Here is a 21,005-nt window from a genome sequence, read left to right as displayed (position 1 = left end):
GGGGGCGCCGGAAGTCGCGCCACGGCCCTCCTCTCGCGGGAAGACAGCCCGCGCCTGCGCGTTGCGGGCCGGGGCGGGGGCGACACGTGGGCGCGCCGCGGGGGTCTAGGGAGGTCTCGCTGTGGGTCTCCCCTGCCTCGCTGGAGCTACAAGTGGAGCTTGCCCTACTGTGTGCCCGGCGCACCTGCGCTCGCTCGCCCTGCCCAGGAGGCAATGAGGTCAGGAGAGTAAGTGATGAGCACACAGTAGGTCTATCGAGTGGGGGGAGAGAGACGGAAGCGAGCGAGGCGCACCAGTATCCCCCTCGACAGCCTTGCTCTTTCTGCAGAACCTGGGATCCTCTCCCTCTCCCCAAAGCTGTGGACTGAGGGTAGGAGGGGGACAAGGAACATCCCAGTGGGTGACCGCAGGCCTCGGTGGCTGCTGCTCCATCTGATCTCCCGGAGCGCCGGGCTCCAGACGGCCTGGAGCGCTGAAAGAGTTAACCAGGAACGCCTCCCCGCTGCGGTTTTGTGGTCGAAACCATGATTGCCAGGAGCAAATTTTTGTCGTGCACAAGGTGTGTTATTAAAAGTCGGAGTTACGCTGCTGGTGAATGAAAAGTTAAAAGCCCTCATTAAGCTCGGCCTGTAAAACAGGCGGACTGGGGCTGAGACTACCCTAACGGCGGCTGGCTGGGCTGCAGGACACTCCCGAGGCTGAGGCTTCTGCTCCTGCACTGGCTGCCACAGGGAGGGCCCTGCCGGGTGATGGAGCCACAGAGGACTTGCTGGGGGGTGGGCGTGAGGGTGGTCCACGCCGAAGGCCAGCGGGAGGAAGGGCCACGGGCTGGAACACAAGCAGCATATACTGGAAACTTTCCCTTTAGTTAAAAATAACAGCCAGCCAATGATGGAGCGCAGACTCCACCGACTCAGTGTCCAGTCCTTGGTAAATACATTATGTCCTTGAACCTTCCCAACGATCCAATGAAGATGGGAGTATAAGTGCAGTTTGGCCCAGGCTTGCTCAAGATCTCAAGGAAGACCTGAGATCTTAACTGGGTCTTAACCGAGGGGCTGAAAGGATGCTCCACACCAGTAAGTCACCCTGCCTCCTATCTCTACAGATACTGAAAAAAAACAAAAACAAAAAAACACAAGGAGATATGCCAAACTGTTCACAGTGGTTATCTCTAAGTGGAGGAATGCAGGTGAATCTAGTCTCTGCTTCCAATTTTTCTCTCCGTTTTACATTTTGTATATTGTGTTTTACATACCTTATGTTACTTTTGAAATAGGGAGAGGAGAGGGAGTCATTATTTTTCAAAGAGAGAATTATTGCTTTGCCTAAAATTGGTGTTCTCGAAATGTGGTTCCTGGACCAGCATCATCATCATCTTCACCACCTGGGAACTTGTTAGAAATGCAAATTCTCAGCCTCACCCTAGACCTACTGAATCAGAAATTCTGGGGGTGGGGCTCAGCAATATGTGTTTTAACAGGCCCTCCAGGCGATTCTGATGCATGTTCAAGTTTAAGAACCACTGGCCTAGAAGACCTGGCAGAGGATTGGGAGGCAGGAGGTTCCCAGATCCTCTTCTGACCTGACACATAGTCGCTGGGTCAGCAGGCTGAGAGTTTTGCTGCGGGGGTCACACTTGTGTTCAAGCCTAGCTCTGCCACATGTGGACTGGGTGACTTTTGGATGAGCTCCTTAACCTCACTAGGTGTCAAGTTGCTGTGTTGAAATTGGTGCTAAGCAACCCCTGCTCCATCCACCCCTCCACTCCACCTCCCTGAGCAAGTATGAGAATGAAAAGGCACAGGGCCTGATGCTTTTAAATAACAGTTCCCTTCACTTCTTTCCCTGTCTTCCTTCCCCTATTGGAGTTCAGCGTTTCTAAAATGGAGCAAAATAATCCTGCTTGGCTACCTCCCTCCATTCTTTTCATCTTCTAAAAAGTCTGGGCAACTGACCTAGTGAATGTCCTGAAGGGAAATTATCTCACCGATATTTGGTGTTATTTCCCAGGTGGGTGGAGCACCCGGGCAGCAAGAATTGGAGACTCTTGAGGGCAGGGACAGCTTGGTATTTACATTTGCGTCCTAATACCCAGTACAGGGCCTATTATAGAGTAACCCTCAGTGAGTGTTTGTTGAATGAATCAGTAAGTGAATGAATGAAGGGATGTGGCACCCCGGATTGAGAGGTGGATTTCAATTTCTTTGCACATCTCAATTGAAGGAGGGAAAAAAACCCGGGAAAATTGGACAGGAAACCAAAAGAGCATAGCATGAAAGAAGAATTTCCACAGAGGGCGGGATTTTTCAAAGAGGTGAAAGCGAGTTTCTGGTATAATTAGGAAATGGTGCACAATTAATTTACATGCAACTCGAAGCGTTGGCTGGAGCCTGACCACCCTCAGCCTGCCCACCCAAAGCCAGATGGTGAAGCTGGCAACGTTTGCCCGTCTTATCTGGGAATCTCCAAGCTTCAGGTCTCCTGTTGCTGCTAGGAAGAGGTGTCCCATTTACAGATGGGAGAAGGTGAAGCTGTGAGTTATCATGCAGTTTGCTGGGGGATACTCTACAAAGTGTGTTCTAGTAAGAATAATAATAACAATAATAATTCACATTATTATGTGCTAGCACTCTGCTGATGACCTGCATTATCTCATTGCATTTTCCAATAGTAACACCTCACAGAATTGTAAAGATGAAGTAAAACAATGACTAGGAATTGTTGGGCCAGCACCTGGTGCTTGGTAAGCCCTCAAGTCAATAGTAGCTATCCTCATCATTCTGTGAGGTTAGTCCCTCCCATCTTTCCCTCTGACGGGTAAGAAAAATGAGGCACAGAGAGGTCAGTTGGCATAAAGTCACACAGCTGGTAACTAACAGCTGAAACTGGAGCCAGGTCTGTGAAGTTCTGGGGCCCATTCCGTACACATGAGCTCATGCCACCTTGTTTGCAGTAGAGTCACTACAGAGCCATGCCCTAGAATGGACTCCCCCATTTCTCCATTGAGGCCCCCAAAGAGCCCCCAGTATGTGACAAGGCACATTTCACAACCTGTGCATCCAGAAACTACATGGGCCACTGGCACACAGGAGAACCCTAGAGTGCTCCTGTCATGCCTAGGGAACACCTCGCATGGGACTGACTGGAAGATGATTCTTCCGTGAGCGGTTGTGGCAGGGCCTCCCAGTAGGTAATTAGTGAGTGTGATTGATTACTGCCAAGGAGGCTGGGTGGCACAGGACAGGGTTTGGCAAGTTATTGGGTGTATCTGGGTGTCAACACCCAGCTCAGGTCGCCCCTGAAACTCTTCCTTCTCAGGCTGAAGGGAAGTGGGACCCAGTTCACTGGATCTATCTTGTGCCAGGCACCTCCTTTGGTGGGGCTTGAGGCCACCAGCCTTGGTGAGTTTTCTTCTTCTCCAAATTGAGTAATAGTCCTTCCTCTTATGTCTCTGAATTATTGACATGCTTTTAGGATAGAGCAGTGATTTAATTTAGTACCAGATAGGAAGCTAAAAGACTCAGATCTCAATCCTGCTCTATGCTGAGTGTCCTTAGGCAAAGTCACACCTTCTCTGAGAAACTAGAGTTTGAAAGTCCCTTTGCACCCTAAATTAAATCCAAAAGTCCTCAACTAATGGCTGAGACTCACTTACTTAGTCACATTGGGAGTTTCAAATGGCTCTCAGCCAGAAAGCAGCGGGCACTGAGAGCCCAAAAGGACTTGGGATGAAACCCACTTCACCACCCTGGTTCCTCCATCCTGGTGCCCAGAATGATGCATGGTAGAGTCAGGAGGCCAAGAGTCTGGCTGGGTGTGGAACAGCTGGTACCACACCCCTCCCATGCTGTGGGCCCAGAGTGAGCTGCTGGGGAAAGGCCCCACCCACACGAGAGCCCCTGCATGGACAGTTTGTGCACCCGTACAGGCTAGAGACAGGGGCCTCAGGAAGTGAGGCTTATCAGGTAGATGCCTGAGCTCCTCTCTCTTGATTTTGTATTCAGCTCTCTCCCAAACGGAGGGAAAGCTGGGTGGGAGAGGCTCTGAGGAGGCAGCCTTGTGAAGGTTCTTGATGCTAGAAACCAGAGACCTCTGTTCAAAGCTTGCTGTCATGAGATCCTAGCTAGGTGGCCTTAGGCACCCCTTAGGCAAGCCAGGGGCCCTCTCTGTGGCTCGACTTTTCCTGCTATCACACAGGGGATAGTCATACGTCCACTCCCTACTTTACAGGGGCGTTGCAGGATCAGAGGTGATGACAAACGTATGAGAAGCATGTTGAAAAATCCAACATGCCATGCAAATGTGAGGTATTATCAAATCTCTGACTTGAATTTCCTCCTCAGGGGGCTGGCCTTCCTCGGAACAAGGCAACATATATGCAAAAAAAACTGGCACACAGTAGGTGGGCAGGCTCTAGGAGCTGTCCCAGGCTTATGCCTTTGATCCTGCATCTCCTCCCCTCTGGAAGATCCAAAGTCTTCCCTACCTATCTCTCTACTCCCTTTCCCCCTCCAGCTCTCTTCTTGACAACATCCAGTCACTCCCCAAAGTTCAGGCAGGTCAGGCTCCTGCTTCCTTTCCTTCATAGCTTTCTTGGCCTATCTGACATGAGTTGTTTGTTTTTGTGGTCAGGTCTGTCTTGCTGCCACTAAAATGCAACCTGCATGACATCGGGGATGACCTTCTTGTCTTGTTTGCCCAGGACAAGGCCTGGCATGTAGTAGTTCCTTGACAAATATTGGTTAAAATGAGGGATGGATGCCACCCCTATTTATCGGGTTTTTCCTCTCTTCTGTGTCCCTTTTTGGAAACTAATGGTTGATGGCAAAGGGACTAGTTGTGGAGTTAGATCCCAGGAGGCCTGGCTTTGTAACTCACTTGGCCAGTCCCCTGAAACAGGTCCCCGGACATCTCTGTTGCCTATTTCCTGGTCTGTAAAGTAGAGATAATAACACATGATGTATGTTGGGAGGCCCCATGAGATAATGAGTGTGAAAGTCAAGGCAAGGGGTTATTACACTGTCTCTTTTTTTGGTTTTTGACATAGAACCTGTTCACAGACTGGAGGCTTAGGAAGGATGTTAATTTAAGGACCTCAGGCAGAGTCTCCCCTCTACTGTCATTTGGGGGTTCTGAGATGATGGTGGTCATGATGATGGTGATGATGATGGCTGTTATTTACTGAGTGATTATTCTGGCAGGCTCGAGGCTAAGCACATTTCTTACATTAATGCATTTAATTCTCCTAACAGCCCGTGAGATTAGCCCCTCTCTAAAGTAGCCAACCCTGGTGACTCCATCACATGACTGTGTTCTAATTTTCTTCACAGTGCTTATCACTGACTAAAATTAACTCATTTATCTCTTTGTTTATGGTCTGTCTTACCCAATTAAACTGCAAGTTCCATGGGAGCAGAGCCTTATCTGTCTTGTTCTTGGCTGATTCCCCAGGGCCTAGGAGACTCCCTGACTGGGCACATGGAAGACACTAGATTGACCCATTTGACAGATGAGGAAATAGGCTCAGAGGGGCGAATGCCTTACCCAAGGACACACAGCTGACTTGAGTCTGTCAGGTTATGACCCTGGTGCTATTTCTTCTCAAGATACTACAGGTTCTTCTGTGCTGTGCCTGGTGGAGATCTGACATCAAGAAGGCAACTCAGGGCTGTCTTCTTGCCATCCCCCTCCCCCATTCCCCTTCCACTTCCTAGTAGCTCAGGAGTTCTGCCTTAGGGGCATCAACAGCAAGTTTGTGGAGCCCCTTGGGAAGGTGACTGAACAGGCTGAGGGTCGCTTAGTCTCCCCCTCCTTATTCTGGCTCTGTCACCCATAAGTAGAGCTCAGTCCTTGGAACTCTTCATGTCTCTCACCCCCTGGGCCCTCAATCCTCAATTTCGGTGTTAAGAGAACAGGTACCAGAAGTTCTTGGATTTCAGGCTTTGGAACATAAGTCAATGCTAATCTCATCTATAATCAAGACTTTCTGGAAGCCAAATGCTTAGTCTTGGGTCACGAAGTTGATTGGTAGCATGAGCAGGCATGAGACCAGGCCACTAGGGCTCCCAGCTCCTGGCCAGAAACTTCCAGGCATCTCACTTTCTTACTCATTCCCTCCTGCCTGGTGTGGGTGGAAAATCCCTGACTCTCTGTCAGTGGACCATTGGTTCAGTGTATTCCAGAGGAAGGGAATTTCCAGAATAAGAAAGACACCCTGAAAGGAAACTAGTGTGGGGTAAAAAACATCTTAGAGTCCAGCAGGTAGGTCCAGGTTCAGGTTGAGCTTCCAACACCTACGAGCTGAATGATGGTGAGTAGGTAATATCACCTGTTTGAGTCTCAATTTCCCCAATACCTGTCTCTCAGGGCTATGGCCCAGAATTGATGGCATAGTGCAGAAGAACAATTGGCAGGTGTCTGCCTATGGTAAACACGGAAGGTACCACAGCCGCTGTGTAGCAAGGACTCACGCTGAGGGATCCCGACAGGATGGATCCGAGACCCATGTAGGCGAGAAAAGCCTCCTGGATGAACAACAAACACTGGCCTTTTCTTCCTGATGGGACCTTATCATTGTCTTCTAAACTTTAATTTTTGAGTGGGGTAAGATATAACTAATAACTCATCAAAGCTGATAATGGTCATTCCACCAGAGTCAGCAAATTGGAGCTCTAGGCCCAGATCTGCCACGGACTTGCAGGGTGACCATGTCTTAAGCCACTTTGCAGCCCCTCAGTGTCTGGCTCCAGGCTGGGTCCAGCGCCCAAAAATGGCTCTCATGTATTAAGCACCTGTTACATGCCAGGGTCGGCTGTAATCATTTTTTGTGTGGCAGTGCTCTCAATCCTCATAATCCTACATGGATCCTAATAAAAAATTCATTTTACAAATGAGGAACAGTGCAAAGCACTGGGGATCCCAACTGACATGGAGGGAGGAGGTCCACCAGGCCTTTCCCGGCTTCTCCCATGACCCCTTGGTTGGGGAGTTTCTTTTCGCCTGGAGCTGGCAGGGGCTGGGGCCAGCTACCCTGGGCCTGCTCTGTAAGTTCTTCTAACCCCAGGCCCAGAAGGCAGCTAGGAGGGGCCTACTTCTCACTTTTCTGTCTTTAATGTCTTTGATTTATTGCAGCAGAAACTCGGGGAGTGCCTCCCTTTCCGCACCCCTAGAGCAGGAAGGTTTCTGTCATTTCTCTTTGCTGTGTGACAGCTCTCTCTCTCCCTCCCTCCCAGAGCCAATGTCCCGCACCCTGGGACCCAGGGAGGTGGGAGGCACTGTGCCCCAGATGAAGCCCCTGGGAGAGCTGCTGCCCACTGCCTGCCTGGGTGTGGTCTGGCTGCTGTTCCCACTCTGTCTGGAAAGGTAGGCCTGAGCTGCAGGGCAGCAGGGGGGCCACTTCCTTGCCCACCCACTAGTCTGCCACAGTGCCTGAATTGCCACCCCTGAACTGTTTGCTGCTGGGGTAAGGATCTCCCTCTTGCATTACGGTGAAGCAGTGCAGCTCAGTGGAAGGCACACAACTTTGGTACCAGACAAGCCTGGGTTTAAATCCTGGTTGTGTCATGGACTAGCTGGGTGGTCCTGGGCATGTTCTTACCCTCTCCAAGTCTCAGGCTTCCTCATCTGTAAACTGAAACCAATGATCCTTACCTCATAGTGTTCTTCTAAGGAGCAGAGCTTAGGGATGGAAAGCGTTCAGACATATTATGGTAAATGGCAGCTGGCCTTGGTCCTGTGTCCCTAATGTGAGAGAGTAGGAGGTTCACTTAGGATGGGGCAGGGGGTTGCATCGGGCACCAGGAGACCAGTCAGTGCTCACTTCATCACTGGGGTTCTCTTCTCCCAGTCCAGCAGCTCCCAACTTCTCACCAACCATTCTCCTTCACACCCTCTTTGCTCTAAAATGAACACACTGAAACTTTCCCACCTCTGTGCCTTTGCTCACCATCAAGATCATGTTTTACACCAGTGATTCTCAAAGCGGGGGTGGGAGGTGTCCCCAGACAGCCAGCATCAACAATACCAGGGAACTTGTTAGAAGTGTAAATTCCCAGCTACCCCAGACTTACTGAATCAGAAACGCCAAGGGTACAGCCCAGAAATCTGTGTTTAAAAAACAAGCCTTCCAGGTCATTCTGATGCTGCTCAAGTTTGAGAACACCAGCCTGTAATACACCATCTTCCTGCTGGAGCTAGATTGCCCTCGGGGCCACTCACTAACCAGGAGCTTGAGCGATTCCCATAACCTCTCCGAGCTTCAGCTTCCTTGTCTCTAGAATAGGGACAATAATAGTACCTGCCTTACTTGGTTGTTGTGAGCATTAAGTGAGAGAATGCATGGAAGGTGCTTATTATCTCAGCACCTAAAACACGGCCGATGCTCAGTAAAGATCAGATATTACTTTTAATCAGCATCAGTCTTATTCTGGGTCGTGTCCCTATCCTGGTGGCCCCCCTTCACATTTCTGCATGATATAACAATCCCCAGTGCTGAGTGCCCCCAGCTAAATGTCTGCTTCCTCCAAGGAGCCGCTCGGGATCTCTTTCCTTTGAGCCCATGCGGCTTGTCTCTTGGGCCACATGCCTTGCATTTGTCTGAGTTCTCAGCACGGGGCCCGGTCCTGCCTCCTCTGTGTGCCCTGCAGCATCCTCCTCGCCTTCCAAGTTCCTGGCATCTGAGCAGCTGCTTGGGCCATCCACAGTCCATGTTGGTCAGAAAGGCCACTTCCCAAGATGGGGCTCTGCCCATAGGCTTCCTGGCCACACTCCCTAACTTGCAAGCATCGCTGCCGGCCTTCTGTGTCTCTCACAGTCTGCAGGGGAACTTCTCATGCTGGGTTATCTGGAAATTTTGTTTGTCATGATTTCCTATCCTTCTTATGCTAAGTTCCTTTGAATGAGTATCTACCGTGGAAGCATTTTACTGAATCCTCTCTGAAGCCTTGCGGGGTTGGGATTAGGGTCTTAGAGTCGTGGGTGAGGGAAGTGAGGCCCCAGGTAGAGACTGAAAGCATCTAGCTCCCAAGTTTGGGTACATTCTACTGTCCCATGCTGCCCAAAGGTGGTAGAAGAAGTGGTTTCAACTTTTCAAGGCTGATAACTCTGAATTCCTGGCCACTGGCCTGAGGCTGACCATTCATGGACCTGCCTCTTGACCTTCCCTACTTATCTTCCAGCTTCAGGTCTGTGCGATTGCTGAAGAATGACCCAGTCAACTTCCAGAAGTTCCCCTACACTAGCGAGGACGAGGCCTGGAAGACCTACCTGGAAAACCCCTTGACAGCTGCCACGAAGGCCATGATGAGGGTCAACGGGGACGATGACAGTGTTGCCGCCCTGAGCTTCCTCTATGACTACTACATGGTACATTTGCCCCCTCTGGGAGTGTCCCCCTCTGACTGAACGGTCGCCTTCGTGCTCAGTCCTCATGACCCAGCAGCCCATCCCCAGCCCAGTACCATGTTTCTTCTCTCCTCTGGGTCTTCACACATGCCATTCCCTCTGCCTGGCCCCCCCACCCCTCGCCCCTTGGCTAAGTTCCCCCCCTCAGCTCTGGGTCTCGGCTTCAAGGTTACCCCATTCATTCTGCTTTCTTGGGTCTCTCATTCTGTGCCCCCAGGTACCCTCAGAACTACCATCATTATCCTTGACCCTGTCTTTAGAAACTTGCTTGCTGTGCATTTATTTCTTCATCTCCTGCATGACTGAGCTCTTGGAGGGCAGGAACCACGTGGTGGTCATCACTCAGTCCTCAGCTCCCCATCCTGCTTGCCACATACTCAGTGCTTAGTGATTAAAGGATCAGTGCCTTGGCCACACATACTCCTCATCACAGGAGCACCCCCAACCTGCCATCTTTTTTCTGCCCCATCCCTTAGGTCATCCCAGTTGCCCTGTCATCCCCACCCACCTATCCCAACCCCACCACCTAGAACATGCCTTCTGCTCTTGAATCATTTTCTTTTCTTCTCAAGGCCACTTTCACTTGGAAGCTCTCCTGCCACATCACCTCTCCCTCTCTGGAGTGTCTGACTATCCTTCCTACCCTTGCTGCCATTCTATGTAACCTAACACCTCCTGACAGACAGTCTCTATTGTTCTGTAATTGTTTCCAGGGCCTTGGCCTTGACTCTGGGGGACTATCAGCACCTGAGAACAGAAATTAGTCCCTCCCCTATCTGGTTGCCAGTGGGCAACCACAAGTACCTAACACAGTGACAGAGCCACCGACCCCTTCCCATGCCTGTGCCAGACATTGCTCATGGATTACAGGCTGCTCACCGGGGTGCAGGAGGCTGAAGAATCTTTTTCCACTGCACTCCAGGCAGCCCCTACCCATCTGTCTGAACTGTCACATGACAGTACACTTTCTTGTTTTCCCTGGGCTGGGTGATTGCTCCAAGAGACTTTCCCAGATTTGAGAATGGGAAACATAAACAGCCAATTATTGAGATAACTGGCTTTGAACCTGAAGATTTAAAGCCACTTTGTAAATAAGCCCTCAATATTTACCCAAGAAATATTTTATCTACCTTACCCTAAGGGAGAAGGCACTGCCTGTGTAAACTCACATGCCAAGGATGGGAAGTGTGGTCCCAGATACGAAAAGACCCCAAATTTTCTTTCTGGCTTTGGTTTTCACCTTGGAGTGGTGCAGTTACCCTACCTTATTTCCTCCCCAGCAGGCTGATAGTGTGCTGGTAGCGTTTGGCCCAGGCTGATGGAAAAGAAATTTAAATTGACTGCCTCAGGTTGGAGACATGGTGGGAGCCAGAATCCTAGGCCTGGATTTAACCCCCAGCCTGGGATTTACAGCTTGGTTGGAGCATAATGTAAAATCTGGCACCATCTTCCTAGGCAAAGGGCCACTCCCAGGGCCAAGACGATGGGAACAGTTTCTGGAGGTGACACTTGTAGTGGTTTTAGTGAAATACAGCATCCTGGGGAGACATATCTGTCCCAACCCCTCACCCTTCATTTCAGAGCATTGTGGGTTCAGAGCAGCCCGGTGGGTAGTAAGGCAGAGAGCAGGAGTTGGGAGTTTGAGAACTGATCTGGCCAGATAGTGTTCTCCATGTGCTAGGTGCTGGTCTAAGCACTCACGACAATCTCTGGAATTAGTGTTACTATTATTATCCTTGCTGTACAGATGAGGACAACGAGGTACAGAGAGGTTAGGGGACTTGCTCCAGGTCACACACCAGTATGTGGTCCCACACCATATCTGGGAATTAAAGCTAAGAAATCTGGATCCAGAGTCCATGCTCATAACCACTGAGACAACAGAGCCTCTCTGGGCCTCAATTTCCTCATCCATATGATGGAGATAACATTAGTAGCAATCGCAGAGTGGTATAGAGATTAAATTGGAGATTTAAGGGTGTGCCTGAGATTTGAGGGGTGCCCGGTGGCTCAATTGGTTAAGCATCCGACTCTTGAAATTGGCTCGGGTCATGATCTCAGGGTCGTGGGATTGAGCTCCACATCAGGTTCTACACTCATTAGGAAGTCTGCTGGAGATTTTCTCTCTCTCAAATAAATAAATCTTTTAAAAAAATAAAAAAATAAAAACCAGGGAGCATTATTTTTACCAATAAATCTTCACAATACTCTTGACATAGGTATTCTAATCCCCCACTTGCCATACGAAGACAATGAATCTCAGAAAGGTACAGTCATTGATTCAGAGTCACACAGCACTCTTAAGTGGTGAAGTTAGATCTTAGGGCAGATCTGCCCGACTTCAAATTCTCTGATGCCTAAGTGCTCATCTTGGGGTACTTCTTTCCACTCTCTAACTTGGGACTTAGACTAAATGCTGGTCTGCCAATTGGCAGGACCAGAAGGTTTTCTCCCAGGGACCAAGGTAGCTCCTCTGTCTGGCCAAGTCTGCTGGAGGGGGCTGATCTGTCCATAAATGCATAAATCCTGCTTTCCTCTCCACTCAGGGCCCCAAGGAGAAGCGGATCCTGTCCTCCTGCACTGGGGGCCGGAATGACCAAGGAAAGAGGTGAGGCTCGCCCTACCACCATCTCGGCCCCTTCCCTCATCCTCACTTTCACCTCTGGGCTCTGACCATCGGGCATAGAAGGCTCAGTGCCCAGGGCCCACGACTCTTAGGGGCCTGTGAAAGTGTTAGAATTTATCTTAAAATCATAAGAAAACAATGAATATGATCCAACATGGATTACATCTATTTTTACACCAATGCAACTGTAAAAGGTGTTTTAAACTATTTTTTTATGAAGGAAGGAGCCTGTGAAGGCAAGAGACTAGGGCCCACCAAGTCACAATGAGACCCTGCTACACTTGAATGGGTGCGCACACAGCACACCAATGAGGCCTGCAGGCCATGTGGGTTAGAATTTACTGAAAACAAACTTCAAAGCCATGGTCCAGGAAAAACCCCAAAGGCAGCTTTTCTGTCCAGACTCCAAAACCCTCCTCCCTGCAGCCTCAAGGGGAGGGAGACCTGGCCTGGGGGAGGGGACAGACACCTGGCTTCCCATACTTCTTCCTCTGGCTCTCTGGGCCTCTGCCGGGCATTGGTGCCTTGAGGCACTAATGTTCCCCTCCTCCTAGCAGGCACCACAGGCCATGCTCAGGGCCAGATGCGCACTAGAGGGACCCTGCCCTTTCTCTGTTCTTCCCTCCCTGCCCCTCCCCACCTGCCAACCCTGTAGGGCCTCTCCTGGGAAACCTCCTGGGCTTATCTCTGCCTTCCAGAAAATCCAGACTGCTAAGGCAGGCATTCTGGCTCTTGCAGCCGGCCCAGGGCCCCTCCATGCTAGAAACAGTAGGGCTGTGCGTGGGGCTCTTCTGAAAACTAATTTTTTAAAATGTTAAGCTTTTCTGATTACAAAAGTAATACCTGTTTGTTATATAATACTCAAACTCTATAGAAATGTAGAAAGTAGAAAGTAAAACTTCCCTGTAGCTACTTCCCTGCCTGCTCCACCTTAACAGTTGGAGTGTATCCTTCTAGACCTTTTTCTCGACATATATTAATGTACTGTTCACTATAATAACCATTAACCACCCCCAGACACACACACACACACACACACACACACACACACACACACACACACACTGTGGACGACTCAGTACAGTTGTTTTAGGATGGGGACCTTTGACTCTGGATAAGAAATAAATAAACTTTTAGTTTTTGAAATTACCAAGTGCTATAAAAGATAAAGCATTTGTTTTTCCCCTCAACCTTGAGCCTATACCTTATTCCATTCTTGACATCCTCTCCGTGCCCATCCCCGAGACAAACTGGCCTGTTAATAGTAACATGTCTTGCTTCATGCATGTTGGGAAGATCTAACATTTATATTGGATTAAAGGAGGTCAGTGTGTCAGCGTGATGGTCACCCTCCAATCCCACCAAGGACCTCCTTGCCCCTCAGAGAGAAGAGGTGCACTCACTCAGCCCTCCTCTCTCCCCAGGTACTACCATGGCATGGACTATGAGATGGACCTCGCTCCCCTTGAAAGCCCCACGCATCTTATGAAATTCCTGACAGAGAATGTGTCTGGAACCCCAGAGTACCCAGAGGGTCTCAAGAAGAATAACCTGATGAGTTTGGAGGGGACCATGCCCACTCCGGGCAAGGCAGCTCCCCTTGGCCCCAGCAAGCTGGAAGCTGGCTCTGTGGACAGCTACCTGCTGCCCACCAGTGATATGTACGATAACAGCTCCCTCAACTCCTTGTTTGAGAGCATTCATGGGGTGCCACCCACACAGCGCTGGCAGCCTGACAGCACCTTCAAAGATGACCCACAGGAGGTGAGGGCCTGTGCCCATACCCCTCACAGCCTCCCTGGATATGTGCATGCATGTGCAGAAGGAGAGAAGACAGTGAGGAGGTCAGAGGTTTGGAATCCATGGGATGAAATGTCCTAGAGCAGAGGCAGGTCTGCCATGTACTGTTGCCTTAGTTGTGTACTGCATAACCTACACCACTGTATGTGACAGCCATGGAATGAGGCCCCAGCAGCCTGAATGTGGCCATTTATTCTCTGAATTGTGTTTCTCTGCAGTCGCTGCTCTTCCCAGACATCCTGAAAACGTCCCCAGAGCCCCCGTGTCCAGAGGACTATCCCAGCCCCAAGAGGTAACTCAGGCCTTCTGGAACCTTGGCCACTTAGATGGTAGACAGAGGCTACAGACAGAGCCTCACAGTGTCCCCAGAGCAGGCATCATCAACAAATGAAAAGACAGGAGTGAAGGCATGTGAAAGGAGAGAGACTAATTTCTACTTTTTTTTTCTTGGGCTGTGACAGGGAGCTCAGAGCCCATTAAAAAGCTGAGGTTCTGTGGCCCTCCTTCTCCCCTATGGCTTTGTCACCCCTCAGGGTCTCTCTGGTTTCCATGATTTGTCATTCAGCAGGATTGTGGCTCAAGGAAACCATCAAATAGAAACTCCAAAAATGTGGAAATGGAGGCCCAGGGAGGTAGAATGATTTCCTGGAGTCACAGAGTGACTGCACAGCACAGCCTCAGGCTTCCTGCCCCGCTGCCCTCTGGGACCCCCCTGCCTGGGAGCACAGCCTCACTGTCCTCCCCTTCTCCTCCCTGCAGTGACTTTGAGTACACCCTGGGCTCCCCCAAAGCCATCCACATCAAGTCTGGGGAGTCGCCTATGGCCTATCTCAACAAGGGCCAGTTCTATCCCATCACTCTGCGGACCCCTGCAGGCGGCAAAGGCCTCGCCTTGTCCTCCAACAAGGTCAAGGTATGTTGTGCCTGGAGCAGCCTGGGATGGGGGTATAGTGGTGGGGCTGGCCCTGCCTGATGGAGACCCTAGGGAGTAGGGGGGCAGAGGCCCTGGACTAGGGCTCTGGGAAGCGACGGGGACTGCCTGGGCCTCTCCTGAGGCCGGGGTCATGGTGGCTGCTGTGCTTGCAGAGTGTGGTGATGGTTGTGTTCGACAATGAGAAAGTCCCGGCGGAGCAGCTGCGCTTTTGGAAGCACTGGCATTCCCGGCAACCCACCGCCAAGCAGCGTGTCATCGACGTGGGTAAGAGCCCCACCAGGCCCCAGCCCAGTCTCCATGTGTCTCCCTGTCTCTTTCTTGTCTCTCTCTGTCTCTGTCTCTGTCTCTCTCTCTCTCTCTCACACACACACACACACACTCACACATGCCCCAATCAGGTCTTTTTGTCCCAGTCCTCTGTGGTCTCTGTAGGATTTAGTTCTGACCCCAGCCACCCGCCTGGCCCCTGTCTCCAGGCCATACACTGTAGGCTTTGCAGGGATTTGCATCTGTTGGCTGGAAGCGGTGACCTCTTTTCTATGTTGCTTTGGGGTAAACAGTGCTCTAGAGACCTCAGCAGTATCCGATAAAAAGACCCCTGGGATGCTGGCCTGCTTATCCCCATGGGGAGCTTAGCCAATTGAGACACAAATGCAAAAGACAACAGAGTGGCCCCAGTGACTTAGCAGGTTTGAAGGACAGCAGTTCTGCTTTGGAGCTGGAACCCAGGGCTCTGTCAGCAGGTAGGGGACACAGGGAAGGGGCACGGGTGCCATCTTATCCCTGTCCCAGGCCCTGGGATGTGTAGGAGTCACAGCCCACCCTTGGGCCTCCAGGTTCTGGCTCCATCACTCTTTTTCTGACAGTGTGACCTGTGTCACTGCCCCTTTCTGAGCCTCAGTTTCTTTGGCTGTCAAATGGAATGAGGCCAGCTGCCCTGCCTGCTTACAGGGCTGTTTCTTCAGTCTCAGAGTCACACATACTGGACAGCATGCTCTGAATCAGGGCGATCCGATGGCTTGTCTGAGAGGCCACATAGCAAGTGGGTAGGAGCCTGTGTTCAGAGGCCAAAGCTGAGCTCCAGTCCATGCTGTACCTTTTTTTTTTTTTAAAGCTGTGTGACCCCTGTCCAAGTGACCAGACCTCTCTGAGCTTCATTTTTTTTTTTTCATTTTGTAAACTGAACAGTCAGTCATAGGGTCATTGTGAGGATTAACTGGGGGCTCACCATCGTGAAGTTCAGTAAGTGGTGGCAGCTGTGCTGTTTGCTCGCTAGCCGTCTGATAGCTCAGTCCTGGCATCACTGCCCTTGCTACTACCGTTACTACCACCACCACTGCTCTTACTCCTTCTACTAGTGGGAGATCTCCTCAGTCACAATCCCGATGAAGACTCTAATCTTCACCCGAAACTGATGAGGGCCCTGGCCTACTTGTCAAAGTTAGGGATTCTCTGTGGGGTTTGGGCAAATCTGTTTCCCAGGCTGGATCTTAGTTTTCCCATTTGTAACCCAGGGCATAACAATCAGTTCCCCCTCCCAGATTGAAGCATGGTTCTTGGGGGAGAGGGCCCGAATCCCTGCGGAGAACCAGGCCTGGTTCCTGAATGCCTCCTCCCCAGCGTGTCCCCAAATCCCTCTCCTCCTGACTCTCCATCTGGTCTCCTGTGCTTCCCAGCTGACTGCAAAGAAAACTTCAACACTGTGCAGCACATTGAGGAGGTGGCCTATAACGCGCTGTCCTTTGTGTGGAATGTCAACGAGGAGGCCAAGGTGAGTGCGTAGCTGTGATGGAGCTGGGTCCCTTGGATTTCCCCTGGGGGGGGATCTGGGATTGTGGCAGCTCCCCTGATAAGAGCACCCATGGAGGAGGCAGGATAAGGAGTAGGGAAGAAGCACAGGCTTCCAGAAAGGCTAGGCCTATGTCCAGCCCTGTGACCTTGGACCAGTGCCTTGGCTGTAAAATTGGGTGCAATTATAGCGCCGACTGAGAGGTTCACCTGAGGATCATGTGAGTTAAGTAAAAGGTAGAGCACAGCCTGGCATAGCAGTAGTGGCTATTGTTATTAATCAGATCCACCCATTCACCAGATGGGAAAACCAAGCCTCATGCAAGGTCACACAGCCAGCCACCGATGACACCAGGTTTCCTGGCTTGCAGGCCAGTCAGTGTTGCAGGAGGAGTATTTGGAGTCTGGTAGAGGAGGCCGAAATCTCAGTCATATCACTTCCTGCGTCCAAAAGAAGGAAACAATAGTCTGTCTCCTGGGGTTGTGGTAAAGATTCCATGGGCTCATGTATGTCTCAGACATGGGCACAGTGCCAGACCCGTCCAAGAGGCCTGAAAGTGGAGCCTCTGGTGACTTGTTTTCATACCAGCCGCTTAGTGCCTAAGGCCAACTTGCCATGTGCTTCTGGACCTCTCCGTGCCTTGGTTTTCTGTTTGGAGAGCTGGTGTTGTGGAAGGGGCACTAGTCTGAGAGCCCCGGGCTGGGTGACCTTGGGCCTGTCCTTTGCCTCCTTGGGCCAGGCCTACCCTTTCAGACCAGGATTGGGCCCAGCTCCTGGCAAGGGCATTTCTGGCCTGGACAAGCTGGGGAGCTAGACTCTGTCTGTCTCCCGGCTTGCCTCATGGAGCCGGAGCCATCTAGGCTGCCTGGAGAAAATAGAGCTGAAGGGGCTCTGAAAACACAAAGGGAGGCACAAAAGTGAGGGATTATTATTATTCAAACAGATGCCAGGGGCTGGAGGAGGAGCTGGGGCCCCCAGTGCAGGGAGGCGGGGAGAGAGTTTCGTAGGAAGGGAGAGGTGGGTTTCGGTTGGGATTTTCTCACAGCCCCTTAAGCCCCCGAGGCGTGGGTCTTTCTCAGGTGTGAGCAGGGTGGGAGCTGCATTAGGGCTGAGTTGGCTGAGGGGGAGGTATGTCTGGCATGCGCCTGGGGGCCTGGCCCCCACAGCCCAGGAAGGAAGGGGGTCTGCTCAGGCACCGCACCCCACCCCTACCTGTGCAGGTCAGGGTCATTTCCAAGGGAAATGTCCCAAAGAACGGTGGCCAGTCGGGAGTGGGGTCTGGCCCTGGCACCCTGTGGAGGAGCCAGTCAGGTAGATGCTCACCAGGTGAGCTTGCCAGGGAATCCCAGCTGAGACTCTGCCCAGACTGCCATCAGCTGGGCCTGGGCTTTGGGGTGAGACTCCAGCTGTCCCATCCCCACAGCAGGTCACTGCGTGCCAAGCCCACTAGGTGCTCCACGCACCCTCACAGCCACATGGGGTAGGTTTCATCATCCCTGTTTTGCAGATCAGGAAACAGAGGCTCCGTGAGGCTAAAGCGCTGGTCTAAAGCCACGTGACTTCCCATCCCGAGTCTGGGGGGCCCCATGTCCGGGCCCACTCTGCACTGCCACCCTGCCTGCCTCCCTGTGGAGACCTCAGCAGGTCACACCTGCTTAGCGCCCCTGTTTCCTTGGCTGTAAAATGGGGGTGACAGGTCCAGTGATGGCTGGAGCTGGGGGTCGAGGGTGCTGAGGTCCAGGGTCTCACCCTTGTGGCTCGTGGCCAGCAGGAAGGCGGTCTTCCGGGCTCTGGCTCTCTGCCTCCTCACTCTGAGTGGCAAAGGAGGCTCCGGACTTGCATCAAAGCCACGGAAGGACCATCTCCCTGCCGGGCCTTGAGCCTTTGGGCTGCCCTCGGCAACCTCGCGGGGGCCCGCTCCAGAGCCTGGGCTCCAGCCTGCGAGGTGGCGATATAGGTGGGGCCGGGTGCCTTGGGGCCCTGGCGGGGGGTCGCAGGGCCGCAGGGCACCCCCGGGCCCGCTGTTCATCCAGCTCCGCTGCCGTCCCCAGGTGTTTATTGGTGTCAACTGCCTCAGCACAGACTTCTCCTCGCAGAAGGGGGTGAAGGGCGTCCCCCTGAACCTGCAGATCGACACCTATGACTGTGGCTCGGGCGCTGAGCGCCTGGTGCACCGGGCTGTCTGTCAGATCAAGATCTTCTGTGACAAGGTAGCTGGGGAGGGGGGGGGACAGACCCTCAGCTGGGCCCCGGGAGGGAGCAGGACAGCCCCCCCCCCCCCCCCCCCCCCGCCTGTGGGGCCTCCCCACCATGCAGGGCCTGTCCGTTGCTCTCTCTCACTCTCCCTCTCCTCTCTCTCTCTCTCTCTCTTGCTCTCTCGAGCGCTCTCTCGCACTCTTGCTCTCACTCTCACTCTCTCATTCTCGCTCTCTCTCGCTCTCTTACTCGCTCTCTCTCTCTCTGGCAAGCTCACTCTCTCGCTCTCACTCTCTTGCTCTCTCTCGTTCTCTTGCTCTCACTCTTGCTCTCCCTCTCTTGCTCTCTCTTTCGCTCTTGCTCTGTCTTGAGCACTCTCTTTCTCTCTCTCTCGCTCTCCCTCTTCCTCTCTCTCTCTCCCCTTCTCTTCCTCTTTCTCTCCCTCTCGCTCTCTCCCCCTCCTCTCCCCCCTCTTCCTCTTTCTCTTTCCCTCTCGCGCTCTCTCTCTCTCTCTCTCTCTCTCTCTCTCTCTCGCTCTCGCTCTCGCTCTCTCGCTCTCCAAGCGTCTTGCTCCCGTGAGCTGGTCATTGTGCGTCTGGGCCTCCAGGCGTATCCTCCTCCATCTCGGCACTGCCATCTCCTCTCTGCCACCTTCGGAAGATCTACTTCTAGATCTCTCTGAATCTCTCTCCACCGTCTTTGTGTGTCTGCCTCGTGTTTCTCTTCTTCTCGTCCCTCTTCCCTGTGTCTCTGCCTGTGCCCCTCTCTCCACGTCTGTCTCTCTCTCATGGCCCATCTGACCTCAGACAGGGCCTGGGCGGGCTGGGCGCTGCTACTCCCTGTTTCCTGGTCTCAGGCTGGCGGGGAAGCAGCTCTAGAAGGCTGGCAGCCCCGGAAGGCTGGCCCATATTTAAGACATGAGGCAGCCAGCCCCTGCCAAGACCCGTGATGACCCCCTTCCCCCTCTTCCCCACAGGGAGCTGAAAGGAAAATGCGGGATGATGAGCGGAAGCAGTTCCGGAGGAAGGTCAAATGCCCAGACTCCAGCAGCAGTGGTCAGTGGAGACGGGCCAGGGGCTGGGCTGGCCTGGGACAACAGGGTGGAAGGAGATGACAGGGCGGAGGTTAGGGGCATGAACGGAGGGCCCCAGACGCAGTGCCTTCCTCCTCCCATCAGGCATCAAGGGCTGCCTGCTGTCGGGCTTCCGGGGCAATGAGACCACGTATCTGCGGCCTGAGGCTGACCTGGAGACGCCACCGGTGCTGTTCATCCCCCACGTGCACTTCTCCGGCCTGCAGCGTCCTGGAGGGGTGAGGGCCTTGGGCCGAGGAGGGTCTCGGGCCCCGGGTGGGGGCTGCTCCACGTGGGCTGGCCCGGAGCACCTGCCGCTCAGCTGCTACAGGCCGACAGAGCGTGTATAGGGCCCGACGTTTTTTTTACATCAACATGAAAATGCTCTTATCGAATCCCATGGGATTAAAAAACGTACACATGTTCAGACAATGTTAGTGACCTTTTCTACTGTGAAGAGAAGGTGGTCATGAAGAAACATTCATGCCTGGAGCGCACGTGGAGGTTTCTGATGTCCGAGCCCCAAGTTAGATGGCGGCTGAATCAAAGCTGGTGGGCCGTGGTGGTCCCGGGAGCAATTGTGAGCGCCCACTTTGCGCCAGGCACTGTTCTCGATGCTTCCCGTGCACCACCTGCTCTCACCCTCCCTACCTCCCCACGAGGTGGAAACTCTCATTCCCCCAGATTTCTGAGGGGGGACATTGTAGCACAGAGACCAAACCACCCAGTAGGCGGCAGAGCTGGGGTTTGGACCCAGGCACCTTGGCTTCAGAAGCCGACCGAGCTCCTCAACCATAGCTACACCACCTCTCAGGCTGGGAGCCATCCTTTGAGATGGACTCTGCTGGCCCTCCACGTTCCAGATAAGGCCTCACAATAAGTCAGTGGGGGAATCAGGGTTCCAGAGCTTGTGTGGTCATTTGCTTCCACATTAAACAATTTAGTAGATTTTCCTTCCGATGAGGTCCTCCCCCGGGCCCCCCGTGTAGGTAGGAATGTTTGCAGAAATAGCTCCTGCTGTCCAGGATGTGCCCAGTGCAGTGACTTCAAACAGTAAGAGATTACGGAATGGACAGAGCAGCCAGTGCTGAGGTGGCCTGTGTCGGCCATCCTCCCCGAAGTGCTGCTGTGGCCTCATGGTCAGTGGCTGCCTACCCCGGTGTCTCTCCCTGCCAGAGATGAC

General features: G+C 52.5%; 1 protein-coding gene across 5 annotated transcripts in view; it reads left to right on the top strand.

Moving 5' to 3' along the window:
* GRHL3 (grainyhead like transcription factor 3) overlaps nucleotides 1–21,005 on the top strand; it is a 34,034-nt gene that overhangs the window by 2,711 nt on the left and 10,318 nt on the right. The window contains exons 1-12 of one of the 5 annotated variants that reach the window (XM_038531597.1): nucleotides 86–227; nucleotides 329–559; nucleotides 9,180–9,366; nucleotides 11,952–12,013; nucleotides 13,456–13,795; nucleotides 14,050–14,123; nucleotides 14,591–14,744; nucleotides 14,918–15,029; nucleotides 16,442–16,536; nucleotides 18,606–18,764; nucleotides 19,727–19,805; nucleotides 19,928–20,061. In XM_038531597.1, the coding sequence (XP_038387525.1) occupies nucleotides 525–559; nucleotides 9,180–9,366; nucleotides 11,952–12,013; nucleotides 13,456–13,795; nucleotides 14,050–14,123; nucleotides 14,591–14,744; nucleotides 14,918–15,029; nucleotides 16,442–16,536; nucleotides 18,606–18,764; nucleotides 19,727–19,805; nucleotides 19,928–20,061 (1,431 nt within the window). In that variant the 5' untranslated portion in view covers nucleotides 86–227; nucleotides 329–524. The other 4 variants (XM_038531599.1, XM_038531601.1, XM_038531598.1 and 1 more) reach the window with 4 other exon arrangements.

Source organism: Canis lupus, chromosome 2, assembly GCF_011100685.1.
Source record: "Canis lupus familiaris isolate Mischka breed German Shepherd chromosome 2, alternate assembly UU_Cfam_GSD_1.0, whole genome shotgun sequence".
Lineage (NCBI taxonomy): Eukaryota > Metazoa > Chordata > Mammalia > Carnivora > Canidae > Canis > Canis lupus.
The sequence above is the reverse complement of the archived record's forward strand: the minus strand, read 5'-3'. Positions and strand labels throughout refer to the sequence as shown.